Below are 25,938 nucleotides of genomic sequence, written 5' to 3'. Positions count from 1 at the left end.
CATAAACCAAGTAAATAAAATAAAAGCAAATAAAGTCTTCTTCTGTTGCTAGCGAGGTGCTATGTAATATAGCAGTTCCATATAGTTCCATACAGTGTTCCATACGTCTTACGTGTTCTATTCTATCAATTAGGTCCCATAAAGATGGAGGCGTAGGGTTGTGTTGCTAATAACACCTTGCCGCTGTAAATATATAGCTTAACACCTTAAGTGTCCCTTTCCCTACTCCCAAAACCCTACTCCTACTCCCCCCCCTACTCCTAATAAGTGAGTCAAAGGGTCACTTGGAAGATCCAAACAAGTAACTTTTTTCACCAAGACTTGTACCGTGAACCATAGAGGGGTTACTTGGGGGCATGTCCAGAACATATGAAACAGTGTTGCTGGTGTGGAGCCGCATCTCCAACAGCTCGTGGAACAGTAGGAAAAAGTCTATGCAATAGGGCGGGGGTTTGATACCACATATAGAGGTCTTTGTGGCATTAATCCAAATACGTTCCCACTGATCTATTGTGAAGAATGGTCAATTCTAAGCAACTTTTCCATTGGTTTTCATTATTTATTTTTTAAAGTTTTATAATTATTTGCCTTTTTATTCTGACTCTTTCCAGCTTTCTAATGGGCATCGCCGACCCCATCTAAAAAACAAATGCTCTGTAAGGCTACAAATGTATTGTTACTTTTTATTACTCATCTTTCTATTCAGGCCTCTCCTATTCATATTCCATTCTCTTATTCAAATCAATGCATGGTTGCTAGGGTAATTTGGACACTAGCTACCTGATTGTTTGTAATGGAAACTGAAGATTTGCTGAATAAAAAGTTAAATAACTCAAAAACCTTAATTAATAAAAAATGAAAATCAATTGCAATTTTGCCTCAGAATATCACTCTCTACATCATATTAAAAGTTAACTCAAACCCCTTTAATCTCTCTTATGCTCTTAGCTAAGCAATTACTTGTCTTTCTGTCATATACCTTTTATATATTATTATTTGCTACTAAAACTTTACCTACAACATTGTACCAATTGTAACAAACACTTTCCAAACATGAATGCTGGGTATTTGCCACGTTTGCATTTTGTAAGGAGTAATTACTGTAAGGAGAAGAAGTAATTAAAGTGGTCATTGGTGTCCCACACACTCATACATAGTTTGCCGATGACAGGATAAGCTGTGCCCAGCATTTAAAGTCTTCTATTTGTGCGCTCCTGCTGCATATTTCCTTTTCAGTTGCACCTTGGAGGCAAAAGAAGAACCTCGATTTGTGGGAATGCTGAGAGAGGTAGTTTAGCAGTGTTTCTATCTGAATAATGTAAAGAACAGAAAGACCCAAGTTAAATAATCATACTTCAGTACTTACTTAAAGTTCTGTAATCTTCTCTGGCTTTATTTGCTCTAAGAAATGCTTGGATTTTGATGATTTCTTTTTCCTGTACAAACATAAAAACTGTTTTGAGACTACATATTTTATAATTAATGGCAATATGTATAAATCCAAATAAAAATAATAATAAGACAGATAAAAACCCTACATGTTCCGTGAAATACTGCAGTCTTTTCTGAAATCCCTTTCTTGCTTTTAACATCCGGAACCAAGACTGGATCTAAAAGGAGCATAAAAAAGATTAACTATGCAACATATCCTGTTCCTTACCAGAAAAACTAAATACACGCAAATGACTATGAAGATGCCTCTGCCACCCATCCGTTCCTCCATTTTTTGGGGCAAATTCACTATTGGCCGAAAATGCGCTAGCGACGGCTTTGCCACACTTCGCCAGACATAGTTTCGCCAGGGCTGCTCAAATTCACTAAAATCCGAAGTTGCGCCAGGGAGGCTAAAGGTAGTGAAGTTGCGCTAGCGTTAATTCGTAAAGCAAAGCGAAGTTACGCTAGTGATGCCTAATTTGCATACAGCGGGAAGTTAAAGTACAATGGACGTATATGTTGCAGCAAATACATTACACTACACAAGCCTGGGAAAGCTTTATAAAATAAAATAGTTATTTTGCCCTATACATGTGCCCACTGTATAGTTAATGTGCCATATGTTAGGAAATGTAGGGGGGAAGGAGAGTACCCCCAAAAATTATGATCTTTTTCAGCCTATCACCCTTAAAAATGTAAAATACACCAGCGTTTTTTGGGACTTAGAAAAAATGTAAACTTTTTTTGAAGCAAGTCCTATCTACTCTATTGGACTTCACCTGGTCTGCGGTGACGAAGGCAAGTCTGGCACAAGAGGTAACGTTCAGTAAAATGCGCAAGTTAGTGAATTAGTGTAGTTACGTCCCTTCGCCATAGTGCAACTTCGCCTGGCGTAAGGGTGTGAAGTAGCACTAGAGTAGGTCCACTTCGCTAGCGAATTTACACCAGCAACTGTTAGTAAATCGGTGAAGTGGCAAAATGACGTCACACTGGCGAATTTTCGCTAGCGTTAGCCACTTCGCCCTTTAGTAAATTTGCCCCTTTGTCTTCTAAATCCTAAATGTCATCACATTATCTACACTAGACTAAGTGGCCAATTTTCTGTCAATGTTTCAAACTAAGGCCCCTTTTTATAAAGTGTGCAATCAGTAATATTGATGAGGTTTGTGGATTTCAATGTAACTGACTTTGTCTATGTACAGAAGGTAATACTTCATTTCAGCACCATAAAAAGTGATAAAATAGGCAACAAAAGTTCACATACTGGATGATGCACTTAAATGTGTAAATGTACAGTCTAACATATACCCTTCCATGGTGCAAAATGTGGTTGTCCCATATGCCACGTATATTTCTAGAGTTAGAAATGAGGCATGAGGTAGGGATGAACATGAGGTTCAAGTATTATTCTATGGAGTATCATATTTAGTTCAGCCATAGGACAATCACAGAAGTGCCATAATATCAGTCAGTTTTGGAACAGTTGAGAAGAAAGGGATGGGAAATCTGCAAATCTATATGAGTTTATGGGGTTAGCAGCTCAAATGGAGGCCATATTAATTATATTTCTAGAAGTTCCATGGTTAAACAGTGGGGACTGAGGATACTACCTTTGGATATATACTTTTGACAACAGACAGGGATTAATGTTCTGGCTGAGCTGACAGAACATGGGCTAAAGCAAATATTTGACCAAGAATTTCGCATACATTTGTAAGTGTTAAGACATGTTCTGACAGCTAGTGGTTTTGCCAAATGGTCAACATTACATCTGCCATTAGTCGAAAGCAAGATGCAATTGTGCTACTTTCCTACATGCAACACCTTGGCTGCAAATCAGTTTAATTGTTTGTTTAATTGAGGCAGGAAAGACACACACACACACACACACTCACACACGATGAGACAGACACCAGACAAGTGGGTCTGAACTCGGACACATGAAACTAGTTACCATCCTGCAAAATGCCTTTTTGAATATAATGGCAGAATATCCTGATTTATTGACCATGTTGGAGCAGAACAGTTAATCCAATTGCGCTGAAGCAGGACACTGCCTTTCTGCATTTTGTTTACTATTCATCAGAGGAAGCATTAACTAAGAGGCTTACATCAAACAAGTGGTGGCTATAAAACTTAGTCAAACATTACTATTGCTTTTTCCAAGGGAATACTAAACTGCCTGGCAGCCATATCCCAGATCCATGCACTAAAGATGAAAGAGCACAGAGCCCCTCTATCTCTTACTGAAAAAAATAAAAAAATCCTATTCATGCATTATAATAATATTTATATTTCAATTCCTTTACATTTTGCACAATAAAATACATTAGATGTGCTGTATTGAGATCAAAGAAGAACAGAAATCGTTTGCCAAGACTACAATCTACATATTACTTGGAGGCCTTACATATTAGTCTCCATGAATTCATTAGCAAGTCAGTGCACATAATAAGGACTGAAATCCAAGGGCACATCCCTTTCTAAATATTTCCAATACAAGGGAAAGAAATTAAGGCATGGAGATGTTTTATATAAACATACTAAACTTGGCTTAAGAGCAGAAGATTTATAAGCTGTTGCCCTGGCCAGTGTGAAATAAACAGGAATATGCTATTTCATGCCAGCGAATTTCTATATAATTTATTTGACTTCATCATTTCTATAAATGGATTAAAGTCCATACAGTCAGTAATGTTTATCTGGGCCTACAGTGACATTACTTTTTCACCCCAATCTCCAGCCGAACAACTGTAAGGGTGGTGGCACACGCTGCTACTTGGGTAAATTAGACGCCCAGCGACAAATCACCTCTGCTTTGGACGACTAATCTCCCCGAAATGCCTTCCCGCCGGCTAGAATGTGAATTGCCGGCGGGATGGCACTGAGATCGCTTCACCCATCGGAAGTCGCCCGAAGTTTCATCGTGAGGCAACTTTGGAAAAAAAAAAGAGTTCTGAGTGCCACCCCCTAGACGATTTACATTCTATCCAGCGGGAAGGCATTTCAGGGAGTTAAGTCGCCCAAAGAAGAGGCGATATGTCGCTGTGCGACTAATCTCCCCAAGTAGCAGCGTGTACCACCCTTACATTACTGCGTGCAAGATATCAACTCATTGTCAGTATGGTAAATTACAGTCATTGCTTTTCCTAAAGATTTAATCAAAAGAAAAAGTAGAGAAAAAAAGACACTTTACCTTGACAATGCCAACAATGTTTGCTTGAAGTAATTTTAGCCGGTCTGTGTAAGATTTCCTTTGTTTGTATCCTTTCCAGCATGCCTACAATACCAGGGTAAATGTGAGATTTGAACCCATCAATTGAATAAAAATAGGATTGTAATAATAATGTGTTTTCATATTACTTATTATCAGTGGTGGAACTACCGGGGGAGCAGGGGGTCCGAGCGGGCGAGGGCCCGCACCCCCTCAGGGCCCCCAGGCAGTCCGTTCGCCGCTGAAAATGCCGGCAAATGCGGCTGTACAGAGGGGGGCTGGGCCCGGCTGCACGTCACGCACCAGGGCCAGCCCCCCTCTAGGATCGCCACTGCTTATTATATAATGTGATAAAATACCTGTTGTGTCTATACGAATAAATAAGTGCTGCTAAAAAGGGTTTTAAGCTCCTCTTACACCACCATATTTTAGCTGCCAACTTAGCAGGCTGCTGGGATCTGTAAAGGACCAAAATGATGGGCTCCCCTAATCAGTATCCGTGTAGGGTTTATTTAAATATTTAATAGGACCCATTGGGATTGACTGTCCTATATCAAATGAATATTCTGGTTGGACTGATATAGGACTATGCATGGTCTATATAGGACTCACCCATGTCTAATGTGAGAAATTTCTTTAGCTATATCCTGATAACCATTTCCCTCATTCAGTTTACCATCAGATAGAGCTATGTGAGCTTGTTTTCAAATTTTAAACCAAACTAGCCAGACTCTGGGTTTCTTATTTAGCTGCTACTAGTTGCAACTACTTGTCATAGATACAAACTGGGCAGTAGTGAAGTGGCTTTGCTTTTTGTGGCTACAAAATGCCCAAAATATGCCATGGACAATACTGAGAATTGCCTGAGCTAAAATATTGTCTTAGCGAAGCCAATGATCAATATAGTCTAGTTTGTAGCCATGACAAGTAGCCGATACTAGTAGCTCTGTGTGTCTTCACCCTTAGTGGAACAATTAATCCCATAACCTGGTGATCACACTGGCCTGTGTGTACACTGTCTAAGCTCCCTGAGATTGCTCATTACATATTAAAGGAGACATTTTGTGTAAAAAATAAGAATGTACCAGTGCATTATACTCATTTAGATATAGAAGAATTGTGCTTAAAAAAAGTAGTGTTTCAGGATGATTTATTGAATATTTCTGCAAAAACCCTTATAATCCCTCCCTTCTCTTACACTTCCTGCTCCCTGTATTCCCAGGTTGTGCAGGGGAGCCAATGGCACTCAGCTCACTGCACTGTAGGAGAGGAACCAATCAGCAGCTAGCAGGACCTGATAGGGAACTGAAGCCTTTCTTTGCTTGTGTGACTGCAGGGCTGTGATTGGCTGTCCCCCTCCTACTGTGATTCTGACAGGGGCCGTTAGGACACGTCCACCCCTCATTTGAAACACGGACAGGGACCAGAGAACATCTATAGGGAGCTCTAATAAAGGGGCTATTTTTAAAGATAATATAAATTTTTAGCACCATGTAAGCAACACCATATATTACTCATAATTGCCTACAAAATTCATTTTTTTTAATTTATCCTATATATGTCCTTTAAAGGAACGTATTTTCCTGTAATTTACCTGTAGTTTGATTGCAGATGGCTCCTGTTTATGAAGATATGCTTTCCTTTGACTGAATGCTTTTCTGACAAGAAAACCCTTTATTTGAGCTTGTAACAGAATAACCAGGTTTTCATTGGCCATCCAAAGCTGTTCCCTGTTGTAATCGGCTGTAATCTTTCCAACAACATACTGTTAAAAAAAAGACAAAAAAAACATATCACACATCCTTTTCTTTTTACAAAGTAGTAGACAAGTCACTTAAGGTGGCCATAGACACACAAATCTGATCGTACGAATTGAGGATTCGTACGATTTTCAGATTGTGTGTGGCGTGTGCCAACATCTTTCATCCGGCGGAGATCGGTCGTTTGGTCAATCGGTCAGGTTTGATTTTGACCCGACTGATCCCGCCGGAGCCCATGACACATCATAATCGGATCGTTCTACCATACGGCCAAACAATCAGATTACCCCCGATATATCAATGCTTGTTAATGGCATATAGGGGAAAGATCCGCTCGTTTGCCGATGTTGCCAAAGGAGCGATCTTTGCGTCTATGGCCACCAGTATAGAGAGAATAGGATAATTTAACAATGGAACTAAGGGATATAAAACTGTTGCTCTTAGTGCTCATATACTGAGCCCTTTCATCCAAGGAACTGCTAGGCAAGGCAGCTCTAATGACAACCATAGGGTTTTGCTTCACTTAAAACCCACTGATGCTCCCCGACATGTGAGTCTGAATAATGCACAAGTGGCCCTCCAGTGGCCATATGTTCTGAAAAAATGGCTGATATGTAGGGTTGCCATCCGGCCGGTATTTTACCGGCCTAGCCAGTAAAACACCTGCCAAGGCCGGGGCCGGTATTACAAATTTACCGGCAATGTAGCTTTTACCCTTAAAAAGACCCCCTCGGCCCCCCCAATCCCCTGTAAACATACCTTGTCCTTCGGGTTTTTGTCCTGGCTACGCCGTGGCCCCGCCCCTTTGTCACAACCCCACCCCCTTTTACGTCACACCACACCCCCTTTTTGTACCCCCCTCCACCAGCCGGAATTTTTTTTTGCAAAAGGTGGCAACCCTACTGATATGTCATATTGGTTAAAACCCCTACAGACATGAGTACTCCCCTTTAACTCAAAAATTATAATGCACCCTCCCTCGGTATAATGCACCCTCAGTATAAGGCTCCTTTAGATCTAAACAAAGCCAAACCATAAGTAAGCAGTTGCTAAATGTCCCAATATTACGGTTTAACTGATGCGGGTGTTTTATTATGGTCACAAATTGTGCAAAGCAATGACACAAGCACAGTGAAGGTCACAGTGTACACACATAATTATAATTAAAGTGCTGTCCCATTAGGCTTTTTTGTGCATTCCATAAGGGCTGAATCATGCCTAAGCACACAAACTGCTAACCGCACTATACCACAGAATTTGGACTTCAGCCAGAGCCATTCAGTAAATTCACAACATCTGCAGATCACAATCGCTGATATGTTTATTCCTGACGAGCTCTGACCTGTACTAACAGAGCCGGAAAGTAATACTCCCTGAAAGGCAACATTGTGACATTCACAATTATATATTCAAACATGGCCACTGTACAATTCTGTCTGAAACAAAACCTTTCCTGAAATGATATAGGAAAAACTCACAGGGGGAGACAAAATAAAAAGTGGAGATCGATTTGTCAGATTTCTCACCATATTCACAAACCTTTATCTCCACGACTGTTGATTTATCTTTTAAAAATACAGTTTACAGATTTGTTTCCCTTTTAGGCTAAGGCCACACTAGGCGATAGCGCCGCGATTTGACTCGCGGCGACTTTTCGCCGCGACTTTTAAGCCGCAATCGCTGGGGAAACTTTTGCGCTGGCGTCTATGGGGAATCGCGAAAAATCGCCAGCGTAAAAACACACGCGGCGATCTTTTCTCTACTGTCGCTCGAAATTGCCTCGCTAGGCGATTTCGAGCGACAATAGAAAAAAGATCGCCGCGTGTGTTTTTACGCTGGCGATTTTTCGCGATTCCCCATAGACGCCAGCGCAAAAGTTTCCCCAGCGATTGCGGCTTAAAAGTCGCGGCGAAAAGTCGCCGCGAGTCAAATCGCGGCGCTATCGCCTAATGTGGCCTTAGCCTTAGGGCAGAGACGCTCGCTCATATTTGGGGAGATTAGTCGCCGGCGGGATGGCAACTGGTGCGCTTCATTTTCCGAAGTCGTCGAAAGTTGCCTCACAAGGAAACTTCGGGCACCTTCAGAAAACGAAGCGTTCCAAGTGCCATCCCGCCGGCGATTAAGATTCTAGCCAGTGGGAGGCAGTTCGGAGATTAGTCACCCCGAAGAAGAAGCAATTTATCGCCGGGCGACTAAATCTCCCTGAATCTGATCGTGTCTCTCTGCCCTTAAACAACATTTAACAAAGATTTTTCAGAATTTATCTTTTGCTATTTTAAACCTGCCAGTCTGTTATTAGGTGTCTCTCAGCTGTACCAGTTCCTTGTAATAATGTCTATGCCTTTCAGACAAGAGATTCCCTGCCACTTAAAGGCCAATATGTTAGAGAACACTTGCATTATCACATACAGGGCTAGACTGGGGTTCTGGGAAAAAAATGATGCGCACCACTGACCCAGACTCAATCCTGCCCTCCTCTGTTCCTCCCCTGCTTCCCTCTCCCGATTCCGACCTCCTCATCATTCCCCTCTGCCCTCCCTCCCTCCCTCCATCAATCCAGATCCGATCCTGGCCTCTCCTGTCGCTCCTCCACTGCCTTCCCTACCGCAACTGCTGCAAAAGTTCAGTATAAGGGTGGTGCATACGTGTGGCACTGGCGGTGGGTCAGTGGGGGGGGGCTGATCACATTAACAGAGCTGTCAACCTGGCAGATTTTGGAAAATCATCAAAAAAACTGAATATGTCGGCATGACGGGATACTGGGGGACAAACTTAAAGTCTGGTAACTCCTGATAAATGTTTTTGACAGCTGCCACTGGAGTGGAAATATGATGTGGTTGGTGTTGCCAAAATACAGCTGAATGAGTCACATGACTGGGCAGTTAACATCAGCGGCTATACTTTGTTTCGGAGGGACAGAGGCAATAGAATAGGGGGTATGTCTGTTTGTTAGGCATGATTTAAAAGTCAATATAAAGGACGAGGTGATGTTAGAAAATGAGGGAGCTAAAGTCTTATGAGTGGAGTGATTCACCAACTACAAATCAATTGTAGGAGTATGCAATATACCCCCTAATGTAAGTGAGGAGGAGGAGGTTGAGTTCCTGATGCAAGAAAAGGCTGCTAGTTTGGGCAAAGTAATGATAATGGGGGATTGTGATTACCCAGATATTGACTGGAGCAACAGTACTGCCAGTCAATGGGTTTATAAACTTTCTGCATAACAATTTTATGGCACATTCTATACTGGATCTAGGGATCTCTAGAATCTGACTGTGTGTTTCTGCCCTAAAAGGAGATTCTTCCTATTTGCTCCATAAACAATTCATAACAAACCTGGATCTCCTCCATGGTGAGCCAACTATGCTTTGGAGTAATCCCTTCTGGTTGAGTCCAGCATCCTTCCTCTGTTTCCACATTATAATAATAATCATATTTGTCTTTCACTTTTATCTTCAACCATAAACTCTCGTCTACATCTGCAATAAGAACATTTACGCAACGGCATATTTAATTTAAGGAAAAAAGGAAATAACGTCACAGCAAATTTAAAATAAATCCATGGTTCTGAATAATAATAATAATAATAAAATAACACTCAAAGCCAGTCCTTTCATGTTATTTTAGTCAGTTTTAGGATCTCTCTCTTAGCTGGTTGTACATGAAAAATCATACTGTTTAGCAAGGTGACCAAACAAGCAGATCTTTATCTAATTTGGCCATCAACAAATCAAAATGATCAAATGCTTTTGCCCCTGGGACATAAAGTGGGTTATACTGTGCTTGTTGGGAGACATGCTGGTAAAGGACAGCATAAATGCACTAAGGCTTTATTTGCACTATTGGGTTTTCTAACCTGTCCAATATCAGTCGAGCAGGTTGTCAGAAATTTGTCACAATTTTATTGTTATTGCTACTTTTTATTACTCATATTTCTGTTCTGACCCTCCCCTATTACTATTCCTTATTCTCATTCAAATCAATGCATGGTTGCCAGGGTCATTTGGACCCTAGCAACCAGATTGCTGACATTGCAAACTGGAGAGCTGCTGAATAAAAAGCTAAATAAGTCAAAAACCACAAATATTAAAAAAAGAAAACCAATGGCAAATTGTCTCAGGATATCACTCTCTGCATCATATGAAAAGTTAATTTAAAGGCAAACAACCCCTTTAAAGGGCATGTAAAGTCTAAAATGGAATAAGGCTAGAAATGCTGTATTTTGTATACTAAATATAAACATGAACTTACTGCACTACAAGCCTAATCAAGCAAATAATTTATGCTTTCAAAGTTGGTTACAGGGGGGCGGTCATCTTGTAACTTTGTTACAACATCTTTGCAAGACTAAGACTATGCACATGCTCAGTGTGGTCTGGGCTGCTTAGGGATCGTCATAAACAAAGCTGCTTGAGTTCTGCATGGCTGGGAAGTAAGGCGGGGGCTCCCCCTGCTGTTCATAAGTATGATTGTTTCCCTGCTCAGCAGTTAGGGACCGTCTGACAATTCCTATCCACAGCAGTAAATGAAGGGAGAATTTCACTGCATACAGTCAGGTTTCTTATAAAAACGGTACACATTTTTTAATTAAATTATATTGGAGATAGGTTTCTTTTTCTTTAAAGTAAAAATGGGATTTTATTTTTTTGCCTTTACATGCCTTTTAAGGAAGAACAATTATCTGCAGGGAGTTATTGCTAAGTATAGTACTGCAACTGACACAGCAGGGAATTTTCTAGTCTACCCCCTTCTGGGTTAAAGTGATTATCTCTAGCCTAATTAATTTTGTCTATTCATTCACTTTACCGTCAAATGTCAGCAAAATCTATAACATATTTATTTTGAATGACCATTCACTTATGCTCTTTTGTGTTTGTTTTATGTTTTACTCTCTTCTTTTGTGGCTTACGGTGGACTTACATCTTACATGGCAATACATAAGTGGAAGAGGACACCCTACTGCTGGCCCATTTACCCATAGGGAATTAGGCAGGAACTAGGCCCTCATATTCCATTACTTAAAAGGAAAAAGTGCTAAGAAAAAAATATTGCATCAGTCTGTTGTAAATTACTTTTTATCTCTAATAATAAAAAAGTAGCTTGTATTTGATCCCAACTAAGATATAATGGATCCTAATGAGAGGCAAACAATACCATTGTGCCTATTTAATGTTTAAAGGATTTTTAATAGACCTAAAGTATGGAGATCCAAATTATGGAAACACTTTATCAGGAAAACACTAAGTCATATGCATTCTGGATAACCAATACTTGTGTTACCCAATCCTTTGATAGGTGTTAAAGCCAAAGTCACACAGTGAAATTGTTTCAATTCCCTAGGACATGAACCGGAGGCAGACAGATATTATGGCTCCGCTACATGTAAAAGCAATGAAAGCACCGTATGCGCCAAATCCCTAAAAGCTCAAAGTATAAAGAGAACAAGAGGCAAACTACAGTGGTGTGCAAAACTATTTGCCCCCTTCCTGATTTCTTATTCTTTTGCATGTTTGTCACACTTAAATGTTTCTGCTCATCAAAAACCGTTAACTATTAGTCAAAGATAACATAATTGAACACAAAATGCAGTTTTTAAATGAAGGTTTACGTTATTAAGGGAGAAAAAAACCTCCAAATCTACATGGGCCTGTGTGAAAAAGTAATTGCCCCCTGAACATAATAACTGGTTGGGCCACCCTTAGCAGCAATAACTGCAATCAAGCGTTTGCGATAACTTGCAACGAGTCTTTTACAGCACTCTGGAGGAATTTTGGCCCACTCATCTTTGCAGAATTGTTGTAATTCAGCTTTATTTGAGGGTTTTCTAGCATGAACCGCCTTTTTAAGGTCATGCCACAACATCTCAATAGGATTCAGGTCAGGACTTTGACTAGGCCACTCCAAAGTCTTCATTTTGTTTTTCTTCAGCCATTCAGAGGTGGATTTGCTGGTGTGTTTTGGGTCATTGTCCTGCTGCAGCACCCAAGATCGCTTCAGCTTGAGTTGACGAACAGATGGCCGGACATTCTCCTTCAGGATTTTTTAGGTAGACAGTAGAATTCATGGTTCCATCTATCACAGCAAGTCTTCCAGGTCCTGAAGCAGCAAAACAACCCCAGACCATCACACTACCACCACCATATTTTACTGTTGGTATGATGTTCTTTTTCTGAAATGCTGTGTTACTTTTACGCCAGATGTAACGGGACGCGCACCTTCCAAAAAGTTAAACTTTTGTCTCGTCGGTCCACAAGGTATTTTCCCAAAAGTCTTGGCAATCATTGAGATGTTTTTTAGCAAAATTGAGACGAGCCTTAATGTTCTTTTTGCTTAAAAGTGGTTTGCGCCTTGGAAATGTGCCATGCAGGCCGTTTTTGCCCAGTCTCTTTCTTATGGTGGAGTCGTGAACACTGACCTTAATTGAGGCAAGTGAGGCCTGCAGTTCTTTAGATGTTGTCCTGGGGTCTTTTGTGGCCTCTCGGATGAGTTGTCTCTGCGCTCTTGGGGTCATTTTGGTCGGCCGGCCACTCCTGGGAAGGTTCACCACTGTTCCATGTTTTTGCCATTTGTGGATAATGGCTCTCACTGTGGTTCGCTGGAGTCCCAAAGCTTTAGAAATGGCTTTATAACCTTTACCAGACTGATAGATCTCAATTAATTTTACTAATTTATTTTTTAACAAGGGGGGGCAATCACTTTTTCACACAGGCCCATGTAGATTTGGAGTTTTTTTTCTCCCTTAATAACGTAAACCTTCATTTAAAAACTGCATTTTGTGTTCAATTATGTTATCTTTGACTAATAGTTAACGGTTTTTGATGAGCAGAAACATTTAAGTGTGACAAACATGCAAAAGAATAAGAAATCAGGAAGGGGGCAAATAGTTTTTCACACCACTGTATATCTTATACAGTGCTACTGTAATAAAGAATATTTTTAAAACTACATGTGACATTACCTTCTGTTGTCTTTTGTTTCTTGTCTTCACACAGATCCTTGTGATAGACCTCTGAACATTCAGAAAGTACCCCCTTTAATCCCGTTTTGGGAGACTGCAGAGCCATTAGAGTCTGCTGTGCATCATCCTTCTCCAAGGCCAAGTTAACTTCTGCCACTCCAGATGCCACTATATTTTTTATTCAGAAAAGTAATATATTAAATGGGGTAAGTTAATATAAGGTGAACACTGTGTACCCAGTTTGGTAACCCACATCAACCAATCAGATGTTTGCCTTAAAATGAGCGAAACCAACTACAAACAGAGCAACGTTTCGGGCCCTCCGAACCCTTTATCAAGGCTTGATAAAGGGTACGGAGGGCCCGAAACGTTGCCCTTATTTACAACATTTGCTGTCCTACTATTCTGTTGTCTCTGCGCTGTGCATATTGACACAGACCACTGGGCGAACCCTGAAGCTACCACCTAGTGGTCCATAGGTGGTGGAAGATCCAGGGTTTTTACTCAAGGATCATGTATGATAGATTTCAAACCTGTATTTAAAGGTAGGTAGGTGTGTGTAAGTGAACTGGAAGATTACAGTATTTATACTGCTGAATCCCAAGACTGTGGAAGAAGTAAGGATACCTACATTTCTGTGCATCTTCTCTGTCCAGGTTTGCATCATGGATTCCTTTCTGTATTTCATCTAACCACAGTGCAGCCGATTCATCTTCAGATTCCTATAGACACAACGATTGCAAAATAAGCAAGTTAGTACATAGTTCTGTATAATGGACAGGCCAGTAGTGTATGTATAATATATTATACTTGTTCATTATTAACATTACTGTCCTAATGAAGCAATCTAAGGTCCCTATCACATTCACATAGTAGAGCCACTGTTATCAGGAGCCTTTTTTGAGCGTGAGAGGAAACTGTGGTATCCAGAAGAAACCCACGTAGTCATGGGGAAAATACAAACAAATAATGCCCCAGTAGGAATTAAACTAAAAGGACCCCAGTGCTGCAAGCCAGAGGTGTAATGATAGAATGGGGTACATTAATTGATTCAGATATTAATGGAGAAAATCCGAAAATAAAAAATAAAAATAAAAGGGCAGGTAATTTATTCCTTGCCATTTATGCTACTCGATCCCTGCACGAGATGCGGTGTGTGCTCATATTTTAGAATATATTTTGTGACAACACTTATGAGCTTGGTCTGTGCCCATCTTTCTTTGGAAATCAGCAATATCCAGAACTGATAGCTACACAGAAGGGATTGTGTTCAAGAGCTTTGAGCTTTGTCTCTGTTATATATTTACAAGTCCTTGACTGAGAATGAAACATAAAACAAGGCTTTGGGTGGGACGCAAGAGTTGCTCGCCGGGGGTTGTTTGATGGGGGATGCCTAACAAATTGGCACACCCTGGTGATTTTTAGAGATGTCGCGAACTGTTCGCCGGCGAACTTGTTCGCGCGAACATCGGGTGTTCGCGCTCGCCGGAAGTTCGCGAACGTCGCGCGACGTTCGCCATTGTTGGCGCTTTTTTTTGCCCTCTCACCCCAGACCAGCAGGTACATGGCAGCCAATCAGGAAGCTCTCCCCTGGACCACTCCCCTTCCCTATAAAAACCGAAGCCCTGCAGCGTTTTTTCACTCTGCCTGTGTGTGCTGAAGAGATAGTGTAGGGAGAGAGCTGCTGCCTGTTAGTGATTTCAGGGACAGTTGAAAGTTTGCTGGCTAGTAATCGTTTTGATACTGCTCTGTTATTGGAGGGACAGAAGTCTGCAGGGGTTTGAGGGACATTTAAGCTTAGGTAGCTTTGCTGGCTAGTAATCTACCTTCTACTGCAGTGCTCTGTATGTAGCTGCAGTGGGCAGCTGTCCTGCTTCTGATCTCATCTGCTGACTGCTGCAATAACAGTAGTCCTTGTAAGGACTGCTTTTATTTATTTTTTTGTTGTTTTACTACTACTACTACTACTACTACTATAAGAGCCCAGTGCTATTAGTCTAGCAGTGTTGGGGAGTGGGACTGGTGTGCTAATCTGCTGCTCCTAGTAGTTCAGCAGCACCAACTTTAATTTTTTTTTTTTAATATTCATTTTTTTTTTATTTTACTTTTTTTTATTTTACTACCGCTGTAGTAGTGTATAAGTTGACCTTTTAGGCATTATTTGCCCTGTAGGCATTATTTGCACACTGTTTTCTTCAACCCGCCATCGAGCTGTGTGACCTTGTTCCCATTCTGTCTAAATATCCATAATATTACCGTCTCCAGAAAAAACACCGGAGTCACTTTTTTTGGCAAAAAATGACTATTTTCAGCATTTATGTGGCATATTTTTTCTGGCAACTGTGCTTCAGTGGCTGCAACCAAAAAAACTGGGCAAACAATGTCTACAAGGTCAACGTATGGCGAAAAATGACTATTTTCAGCATTTATATGGCATATTTTTTCTGGCAACTGTGCTTCAGTGGCTGCGTCCAAAAAAACTGGGCAAACAATGCCTACAAGGTCAACGTATGGCAGTTGTTTAAAGAGAACAGTAGATTACTAGCCAGCAAAGCTACCTAAGCTAAAATGTCCCTCAAATCCCTGCAGACTTCTGTCCCTCCAATACAGAGCAGTATCAAGCAAATTACTAGCCAGCAAACTTACTATCATCTGTCCCTGAAATCACTAACAGCTCTCCCCCTACACTATCTCTTCCAAGCACACACAGGCAGATTTTTCAGATACATTTTTGCCCTTGATCCCCCTCTGGCATGCCACTGTCCAGGTCGTTGCACCCTTTAAACAACTTTAAAATCATTTTTCTGGCCAGAAATGTCTTTTCTAGATGTTAAAGTTCGCCTTCCCATTGAAGTCTATGGGGTTCGCGAACCGTTCGCGAACCGCTCGCGTTTTTGCGCAAGTTCGCGAATATGTTCGCGAACTTTTTTTCCGACGTTCGCTACATCCCTAGTGATTTTACATCTCCTTGGCCTTTAAACTATAACCTTTTTTACGCATGAACCACATTCAAATGTAAAGAGAGTTAGAGAGCAATACAAGCATGAAAAAAGTTCCTGGGGTGCCAAATAAGGGCTGCGATTGTCTTTTTGAAAGCCCCTATGTGAAGTGGTAGTCTATGAGAAGCTCTGTTTGGCAGTACACCTGGTTTTTATGCAACCAGAACTTGCCTCCCAGCCAGGAATTCAAAAATAAGCTCCTGCTTTGAGGCCACTGAGAGCAACATCCAAGGGGTTGGTGAGCAACATGTTGCTCATGAGCCACTGGTTGGGGTATTAGGTATCCGTGGGTGTTTGTTGATGTGCTGCATATCACTCTCAGAGCTGGCCATCTCTTGCAATTTGTAACAATTTGCAGCAAAAATCCAGTGTGAGCATGCTCAGAACATTTTCAATGACAGAGAAAACTACAGAGAAAGCAGACCCTGTGGTTGCAGGGGGGTTCAAGGAGTGTAGGGGGCTGACTAAAGGTGTAATGAATGAGCAATTTCAAGATATATTGATTTAGTTATGCCACTGGAAATCATTCATTGTGAAAGATCAGATACGGCCTCACACTGAAAGTGGGGAAAACTGTGTTTAACTGTGCCAAAGATGGCCAATGTTTTTAGCCTTGATAAAGCTTTAAAGCATAAAGCCAAAACCCAAAACATTCTTTGGCACAGTTTTTACCACTGGGGAGTGGTGATAGGGTCTATTAGAACGTTCATATTGCCTTATTGTCACGTCACCATTTTCCAAGCTGGCCATTTGTTCTTTGAGTGATGAACACTCATTTGTGTCAGTATGTCGATATACAACTAACCATTCAAATGAAATAAGTAGGAAAAATAACATATCAGATGATGTTCTAGCCATTAATTGACAGAAAGCAATCATACAAAAGTCATGCCTGACAAGTAGTAGCGACAATCGTCTGCTGACAGGCAATACATGCAGAGATCTTACCCGTAGCCAATTTTTTTATACTTGTAGGGGGCCCTGACCACTAATGTTTATTTTTAAAACTTTTATGGGGGCCCTGTCACCAATAGTTTTTTTTTAACTTATGGGACGGCCCTGACCACCAATGATTTTTTTTTACTTATAAGGGGGTCCTGACCACTAATGTTTTTTTAAAAACTTTTATGTTGGACCCTGGCCTAGAGTCCTGCGCGGGTCCATTTTTTGGAACCCGTAACTGCGACCTGCAATCCGCAACCCAGACCCGCATTCTTACCCACTTGGACTGGCAAGTACCTTGTCCGCAACCTGGACCCGCGACCCGCTGACTATCAAGAATCAGGAAGTGCTCTAATTGTAAACCGGAAATTACATCATCGGAAGTAGACGTGGTCAGAAAAAAGGAGTGAAAATCGCTATTGAGAAGACCCGCGACCCGCGTCTATACCCGCACCCAGAACTTCTACCCGCAACCCACAGGGTACAGCAGGTTTTTGCGGGTAACCCGCGGGTACCTGACCCACTGCAGGACTCTGCCCTGGCCGCCAATTTTTTAGAAAAATTATAAGGGGGCCCTGACCACCAATTGCTTTTTATAACCTGTGAGTGAGGGAATTTACCGTTTTTAGCGCTGGTGTCTGGACATTTTACTGTGGGGTGGGCGGGATCTGGGGTGGGGCTTGGAGGTGGGGACCAGGGGGCCCAGAAAATTTTGCTGTACGGGGCTCCGTTATTTCTGACAGCGGCCCTGCCTTTGTGCCTCATTCAGAGCATCAGTGTACAAGAATTCCGGCATTGTATAGCTGATTGTGACCTCGACAGCATAATGCCCAGCCCCTTGCTTAATGGGTCATACTCCTTCTGGCTTCTTGCAATGCTACCGCTTAACATTCACAGAGCTATGGGAGGTATACAGAAGCTTTTGTCCCACCAGTAAGGGATTCAATAGCTAATCAGACAAGGACAGTAAGTAACTTCATAGCAGCTTTGGGGCTGAAGAAAATAAATATACATTCAGTTTTACATTTTTTCCATTGACAAATTCATAGAAAAAATAAAAAATTAAGTTATAGGTCAATTAATAAAAAACAATCAATGCAGAAAGCAGACAGCCTAACAGACTGATATTATAGATGCAACACTCAGAAGCAATTTCGTTTAAAGGGGTGGTTCACCTTTAAGGTAACTTTTACTATGTTATAGAACAGCCAATCCTAAGATACTTTTCAATTGATTTTCATTATTTATTTTTTATAGTTTTATAGTTATTTGCCTTTTTCTACTGAGTCTTTGCAGCTTTCAAATGGGCGTCGCTGACTCCCTTCTAAAAAACCAATGCTCTGTAAGGCTACACATGTATTGTTAGTTACTTTTTATTACTGATCCTTCTATTCAGGCCTCTTCTATTCATATTACAGTCTCTTATTCAAATCAATGCATGGTTGCTAGGGTAATTTGGACCCTAGTTACCAGATTGGTTAAGATGCAAATTAAAGAGCTGCTGAATAAAAAGCCAAATAACTCAAAAACCTTCAATAATAAAAAATGAAAACAACTTTTACAGTCATAAAATGTGCAAATTACTGTATGATTTGTAGCAAAATGGTAAAAATATCCTCATATTCTGCAAGCCAGAGCCTGTGAATTAACTGTATGCTGCATGTGCAGAGCAGAGGAGTGAGGACAATGAACAAGTTTTCACAGATTAGACGGGTGTGTCCATAAATATTCTTAATTTGCAATTTTTGCCATATTTAAAAAGCTCTTATGGACATTTGCAGCGTGAAAAAAAATGCCATACTGTTTGTACACTATTATCCAGCTTTATAAATATAACCACGCACAGGCCAAATTTATTCACTGTGCGAATCATTCTACACTGTTTGAAGTTTATAGTTGAGCCAAGAGGGTCTTTTCTTTTTTTTTTGCAAAATTAAAGTTTAAAGTTTAATGTTCGTGTCTCTGACAATTTAGGCTGGTGGCTCAGTTATCCAGGTTCTGAACTGTTACAATTTGCTCCATTAGTTGATATATTACTCAGCAGCATCTGAGGTATATCAGCAACTATTGTATCAATTAGCAGCTGCCTTTAAAGGAGAACTAAACTCCGCCTAAATAGAAAGCCCCAATCCACTATCCCCCATTCGCCCCAATGACTGTACAGTCCACTATTTAAAAAAGTGTCCCTGAATGGCCCACGACCTCTCCATACAGAATAGTGCAGTGGAGCTCACGGGCACCATCTTCGGATACCCTTACTAAAGACCGATGACACTAAGCTTTTTTTGCGCATGTATAATTGTAGCCAGTTCGGTATTCGCTCCTGCCCACAGTGTTGGACTGGGACACCAGGGGCCCACCAAAAACCCTTAGACCAGGGGCCCACTCTAAGGGTAAGGGCACACCTGGCGATTCAGGGAAATTTAGTCACCTGGCGACTAATTGCCTCTTTTTTGGGGAGACTAATCTCCCCGAAGCTTGATGACCGGGTACCATTTGTGAGCAATTTTAGTGCTAATTCAAATTCCATAAGGTCAATTGTATTCAAATATTGGGATATCTTAGAGAAGGATCGTGAAGTGGGCATGTTGTTTATATTGTCATATAAAAGATCTCGTAACTTGGGGGGGATATGCTAGTCAAAGCTGATTTATTGCAGCCTAAAAACAAACAACCCACATTTTTTGGGAACCCGAGGACAGGTACTTACCCGTGTTTATCGTGCGGTTGCTGTAGAAGCATTATTAAAGGGGAGACTTTAAACCACCCCTCCAAGGGTTTTAACATTAAGCTGAGAGATTTTGCAACCTGCACTACAAAAGGAGTGATATATATGTTAAAATGTCCCTGCGGGAAGGCATATGTCGGGAAAACCAAGAGGGAAATTCGAGTAAGAATAGGTGAGCATATGAGGACAATAAAAAAATTGTGATTTATAAAAGCAGAAGGATGTTACACCAGTAAGCAAACATTTTAAGGAATAGGGCCATAGCAGTAAGCAATTAAGGTGGATGGTACTGCAGGTGGTAGATTCTCCCTCTAGAGGTGGAGATTATAATAGACGTTTGTTACAAAAAGAAACAATGTGGATAAATAAATTAAATACAGTGTCCCCTACGGGATTGAATGAAGTTCAGAACTATTCAAGTTTCTTTTAGAGATGTGATACATTTTTCAATTGTAACATGGAAGTGACTTGTTATATGTATACATCTTTTTTGGTAATATATCTGTTTGTATTTTTTGTATGTTCACAGTTAACACTATGATACAGATGAGAGCACTTACGGACACCGTCAGAGCATTATTTAATATGATATTACATGACTGTCACAGACAGGTATGCACAATTTGTATTAAGGGATGCACATGGTAATCACTTGTAATTGGAGGGTGGAACCTAGTTCATGTTTTACCGATTTATTCCTGTTCATTATTGTAAGAGCACTTGAGAAAGGGGGTTGATCCCCTGAAACGTTGTGCAGAGATCAGAATAAACCACAAAGTTTAAGCACATTTTGCTGTGTGAGTGCCATCTGATTACCTTTGGAGTATTGTTATGTAACCCATCATACACCCAGCAGATCCCTTTGGGATAAGTAAGGGTTAAGGATTGTGTGTGAAAACGGATTCCTTCCTGTGGGCCTGTCCAGTCCTATGTTCCTATGAGTCACGCCTTCAGCTCTGCAACATCTCACACAGCTCCCAGTCCAGGCACAACACTCAGCTCCAGAGGGGCACCAGGATAGGGAGAAGAACCACTCATAACACCCGTACACTTGCCACTGCTTGGGGACCTTGGGAACTGAATGGAAAAAGGCTGAAGATGAGTCCATTCCTTGTCCTGCTCCTTGTGTCTGGGGCTGCTCTAGGGCTCAAAGGTGAGTTGGAATAAATCCGGTCTCTATTATACACTATAACTATAGTAAGCCAGATATGGAAGGGCTGGAGACATAAGGTGGCCATTGACACACAGATAATATCGTATGAAACAAATTTTGTACAATATTTGGTGCGTTGTAGTTGGAGACGAGCTGAACGATATAGGCAGAAGACTTGGATATTGGTCGGTTCGTCAATCGGGCTGGCTGGAAAATTTTGATCAGGTAAAGACACCCGAGCATGTTAGTGCTGAATCGTCAGATACAGGTAGAATTCTATTGTTTCTACCTTTATATCTGATAATTCAGCTCTACATGTGTGTTGAAACGAAAGATCTTTATTGAAAATATCTTTTCCATGAAAGATCATAATTGGTACATCTATGGCCGCCTTTAGTATGGGGCGAGCATTTTTTAAATAGTTTAATGTTGTTCATCACTTCCCTTTTCTCTTTAATTACTAAACAGAACCTTGTACTTGATCCTAACTAAGCTGCACAAATCCATGTTGGCGGCAAAGCAATCCAATTTGGTTTATTTAATGTTTAAATGCTTTTCAGTATTTATTTGGTAATATGGAAGACCCAAGGTCCCAAAGCAGGACAATATATAAGACACGAGAAAATCCTTATTAAGTCTGACAATGAGCAACAGCATAGGTGCTACTAATTGCAGAAAGGAGGCAGGGTATAATTTAGGGTACAGAGGGTATTTGTCGTGAGCCCCAAGCTGTAATAAATTTTAGATGTTTATATTGTATACCAGTTATGTCCAACCTATTTTCCTCCAATTGTTGTTGTATATATATCTGCTGTATCCCACAGACAGACAGATAAGACACACAGCTGATGTGTATGGAGGGGGTGGGTGTTCCAGTTCAACAGCCGCTGGAGGGTTCTGGGTTATATAATGCTCCACCCTCAAGTTAAACCTCCGTAATGACAAAAGTGGGCAATTTGACGTGAGAACATCTGTAGAAAATATTCTTTCAGCATTGATAACTTTGCCTTTAATAGTTACACTATCCATTAAACTGGTTACAGTTCCCTAGGATGATTAGGATGAATATATATTTCCAGACACAGCTGCAGAGAGAGGAAGGGGACCTGGGAGAGAGCAGGCAAGTCTGTGTTCCACAAGGCTAAACAAAGGAAAAGAACAGAATGGTTTCTAAAACAATACAATGCACTTAAAAAATGGGCTCTGGCACAGACAGAATGTGAGGAAACAACAACTGAAGGACAGGAAGGCGGGGCCAGAATAACTCACTGGAAGGTTGCTGGGTACACTTAATTCAAACAATACATAATTCAGTTATATAAAGGGAAGCACTCACTATATTATTCTGGATACAATTTAGTAACCCATATATTAGTCAATTCACAGTTATTTGTAAAGTTTTGGAGTAAAGATAATGAAAGAAAACCTCACACTGGTTGTGCTTTATTGCTGTGGGGACATCTTTGCACATGTTACTATATACAGTGAAACGTCAACATCCCCTGATTTGAAGTTTCCCTTATTTTACATTTATTTTGTGGTCCCACCGACGTATATTTTCTGCATAATACATTTACTTAATCTTACAATTTACTGGATGTTACACTCTGAAAAAACATAAAATGGGGGTTCTACTGTATCTTTCTATAAAAGCCGTGAAATGAGATCTGCTGATAAGAAAAAGGCACAGTACAGTTTTGGAGATCATAAATCGTGATCAACCAGTGAATTGGGGGGTTTGATATAAAATATAATAGAAATTGCAGCTGAACACGATCATTTAAAGACAAATGTAAATGTAAATCCAGCTATAAAACATTCTCTCTTTTCCAGATGAAGATATGCTGGAGAAAAATGTATCTGCTGTACCCAAGACATTTCGAGGAATGAAAGAGGGTGGGGACTACGAACAGCTTTCACATAGTGTTATGCACGGCCTGCCAGACACCACTACTAACAACAATCCTCTTCTAAGAATCTCCAGCCATAATGCCTTTAAAGTGACCAACAAACACACCATCAAAGTCAGCAACTCAACCTTGGGGTACCTGAGCGGCAAAGTAAGCAGGGCACTGATCCCGGCCATTTATATTATTGTTGTGCTGATTGGAGTGCCGTGCAATGTCATTGTGTTGTGGATGTTGTTCCATCAGGTGACATCTGTGTGCACAACTGTGCTCTATGCCAGCTTAGCCACCTCCGACTTGCTCTATTGCCTCATGCTGCCCTTCAAGATAGCTTATCATTTAAATGGCAACAACTGGATTTTTGGAGAAACCATGTGCCGGACTATGACCATCTTCTTGTACTTTAACATGTACTGCTCCATCTTGCTTCTGATGTGCTTTAGCATCAATCGATACGTTGCCATTGTCCATCCGTTTATATACAGGAGCCTGCCTAAAGGGACCTATACAGTGCTTTTGTGCCTACTTGTGTGTGCCATTGTGCTGGTCTACATGATCCCATTTGTCATATCCAGGCAAACATATCACTTGAAAGAGTTGAATATCATAACCTGCCATGATGTGTACGACATTTCCGGAGACGCATTTCAGTTCTATTACTTCATATCAATGGTGGTCTTCGGATTTCTGACACCGTTTTCGGTCGTGGCTTTCTGTTACTTCTCCATCATCAGAGCTCTCACCGCTAATGAGCAGAAAAGGTTCTGGTATGTGAAAATAACCATCCTGTTCTTCATCATATTTGCACTTTGCTTCACTCCAAGCAATTTAGTCCTGCTCATCCACCAAGTGCGCTATCACCACAGTCACAATGATGACTTCTATGGCATTTACCTAATGGCTCTGTGCTTAACCAGTTTAAACAGCTGTCTGGATCCACTTCTCTACTTTCTCATATACAAAAAGGTGAATGCCTCAAAAAACTATAACACTATAATGAAAATCAAAAATGAGACTCAAGCAAAGCTTTTACCTTCCTAACTGCTGGACTCCTCATTGCATAGACCAGCTAACCTGGTTCCAAGATCTCCCACTCCACCTGCTGGTCAGAGTTGCATTCTTGCGCAAAAACTAGAAGTGGTAGGAGCAAACCAAAAAGAGCAAATTTAACCTAAATGTATTATTGTTCATAGAAATATTTAATGGAATAATGAAATTAACTTTAAGAGGTGTTTTGTGTGTGTGTGTGTGTATATATATATATATATATATATATATATATATAAACATATGGACAGCACCACCTTCCATTAAGTTGCAAAGCAGCTGCCCCTGTGAACGGAGAAGCAGTGCATATGTCGAAAAAAAAAAATACCAGCACCAGTGGTCTTTTTGCATCAAAAAAGCAGTATATTGTGACGTTTCGGTCCCTCTTGAAAAAGGTCCCAAGAGGGACTGAAATGTCGGTTTTACATGCAACACAATATAATGCTTTTTTGATGCAAAAAGACCCCTGTTGCTGGTCTTTTCTTTCCCTTTCTCTCTGTATTTATTTTTATTTTTGTGTTATGTACTCAGGTTGCATAGAAGAGAGACATTAAAATTTGCCAAAATGTTGCTATATGTGTCATTTTGGAGAGGTATGGAGTTTCTATTAAGTAACCCCCCCATTCATGATTGATTTAGAACCCACAGATTGCTAGTCTGGGCCTGGTTCAACGAGAGGCCTGTACTTAAAAGGAAAAGTTACACCAAACTATTAAAGTCTTTTAGGGGCAGATTTATCCAGGGTCGAAATTCAAAGTTAAAAATACTTCGAAATTCGACCATCGAATTGGAATACTTCGACTTCGAATATCAGCCATGCACTGAGATGGAAATATAAATAGGAGAAGCCTGAATAGAAAGATAAGTAATAAAAAGTAATAAAAAGTAGCAATTACAATACATTTGTAGCCTTACAGAGTATTTGTTTTTTTTAGATGGGTCAGTGACCCCCATTTGAAAGCTGGAAAGAGTTAGAAAGTAGGTAAATAATTCAAAAACTATATAAAAAAAAAAGGTGAACCACACCACATGGGAGAATGTTGAGGGCCTACAAAGTATGCTGGGCATTATATATATATATATATATATATATATATATATATATATATATATATATATATATAGTTTGCTGGAAATAATATACATGGGCATTCTTTGTATACCCGCTTGGGATTGTACTCCTAAAAGGCATCTGGCTTAATTCTTCTATTTAACCACCTTAGGTTTTTACCTTTTATCCACTGTGCAGCTCCAAAGCACACACATTACTTGGAGGCACCCAAACGCTACAAGGTTTACAAAACTTGTTACCCCAAAAATGTCCAACTGCATTTAGCGGCTTCTTGAAGTTGAAGTTCAGCAACTGAGGTATCAACTCTGAGCCCCTACTGTTCCACATTCACACATTTTTTCAAATGAAAAAAATTCGAATTTCGAGCTATGTTTTGTGTTCTTCGACTAGGGAATAGTCCAAATTCGTTTTGAAAAAATTGGAAAAAAAACCCAAAAATTCGAACTATGTACTGTCTCTTTAAAAATCTTTGACCATTCACCATCTAAAACCTGCAGAGTTGCTGTTTTAGCCTATGGGGGCCCTCCTAGAACCTATGTGGAGTCAATTGGTGGACTTTGAAAAATCGAATCGACTTTGAATCGAATTTGATCGAATGCGATATTCCTTCCATTCAAATTCGGCCGAATACGGACCTATTCCATCAAAAACGGCCCTTTTCGTCCAAAAAAAACCTTTGATTTAATTTCGGTTGGTCTTTTTGAATTTCGCAGTTTTTTCAATT

At 40.5% G+C, this 25,938-nt stretch overlaps 2 protein-coding genes across 5 annotated transcripts in view; one reads left to right on the top strand and one right to left on the bottom strand.

Annotated features, from left to right (window-relative positions):
- iqgap2.S (IQ motif containing GTPase activating protein 2 S homeolog) overlaps positions 1-25,938 on the bottom strand; it is a 180,809-nt gene that overhangs the window by 34,525 nt on the left and 120,346 nt on the right. For all 4 annotated transcript variants that reach the window (NM_001089119.2, XM_041573942.1, XM_041573949.1 and 1 more), the window contains 7 exon segments: positions 1,367-1,436; positions 1,539-1,610; positions 4,631-4,714; positions 6,243-6,413; positions 9,745-9,887; positions 13,367-13,534; positions 13,998-14,088. In NM_001089119.2, coding sequence (NP_001082588.1) covers positions 1,367-1,436; positions 1,539-1,610; positions 4,631-4,714; positions 6,243-6,413; positions 9,745-9,887; positions 13,367-13,534; positions 13,998-14,088 — 799 coding nt within the window.
- On the top strand, positions 20,974-24,936 carry f2rl2.S (coagulation factor II (thrombin) receptor-like 2 S homeolog). Its single transcript, XM_018244441.2, has 2 exons — positions 20,974-21,188; positions 23,022-24,936. The coding sequence occupies exons 1-2, from the start codon at positions 21,134-21,136 to the stop codon at positions 24,134-24,136; spliced, it is 1,170 nt and encodes a 389-aa protein (XP_018099930.1). The 5' UTR covers positions 20,974-21,133; the 3' UTR covers positions 24,137-24,936.

Source organism: Xenopus laevis, chromosome 1S (assembly GCF_017654675.1).
Source record: "Xenopus laevis strain J_2021 chromosome 1S, Xenopus_laevis_v10.1, whole genome shotgun sequence".
NCBI classification, from domain to species: domain Eukaryota; kingdom Metazoa; phylum Chordata; class Amphibia; order Anura; family Pipidae; genus Xenopus; species Xenopus laevis.
This window is presented reverse-complemented; position numbering and strand designations above follow the sequence as displayed.

Coding starts and splice junctions, on each gene's coding strand:
- f2rl2.S (XM_018244441.2), top strand. CDS start 21,134: ATGAGTCCATTCCTTGTCCTGCTCCTTGTGTCTGGGGCTGCTCTAGGG. Junction 21,189..23,021: donor GGCTGCTCTAGGGCTCAAAG/GTGAGTTGGAAT, acceptor TCTCTTTTCCAG/ATGAAGATATGCTGGAGAAA.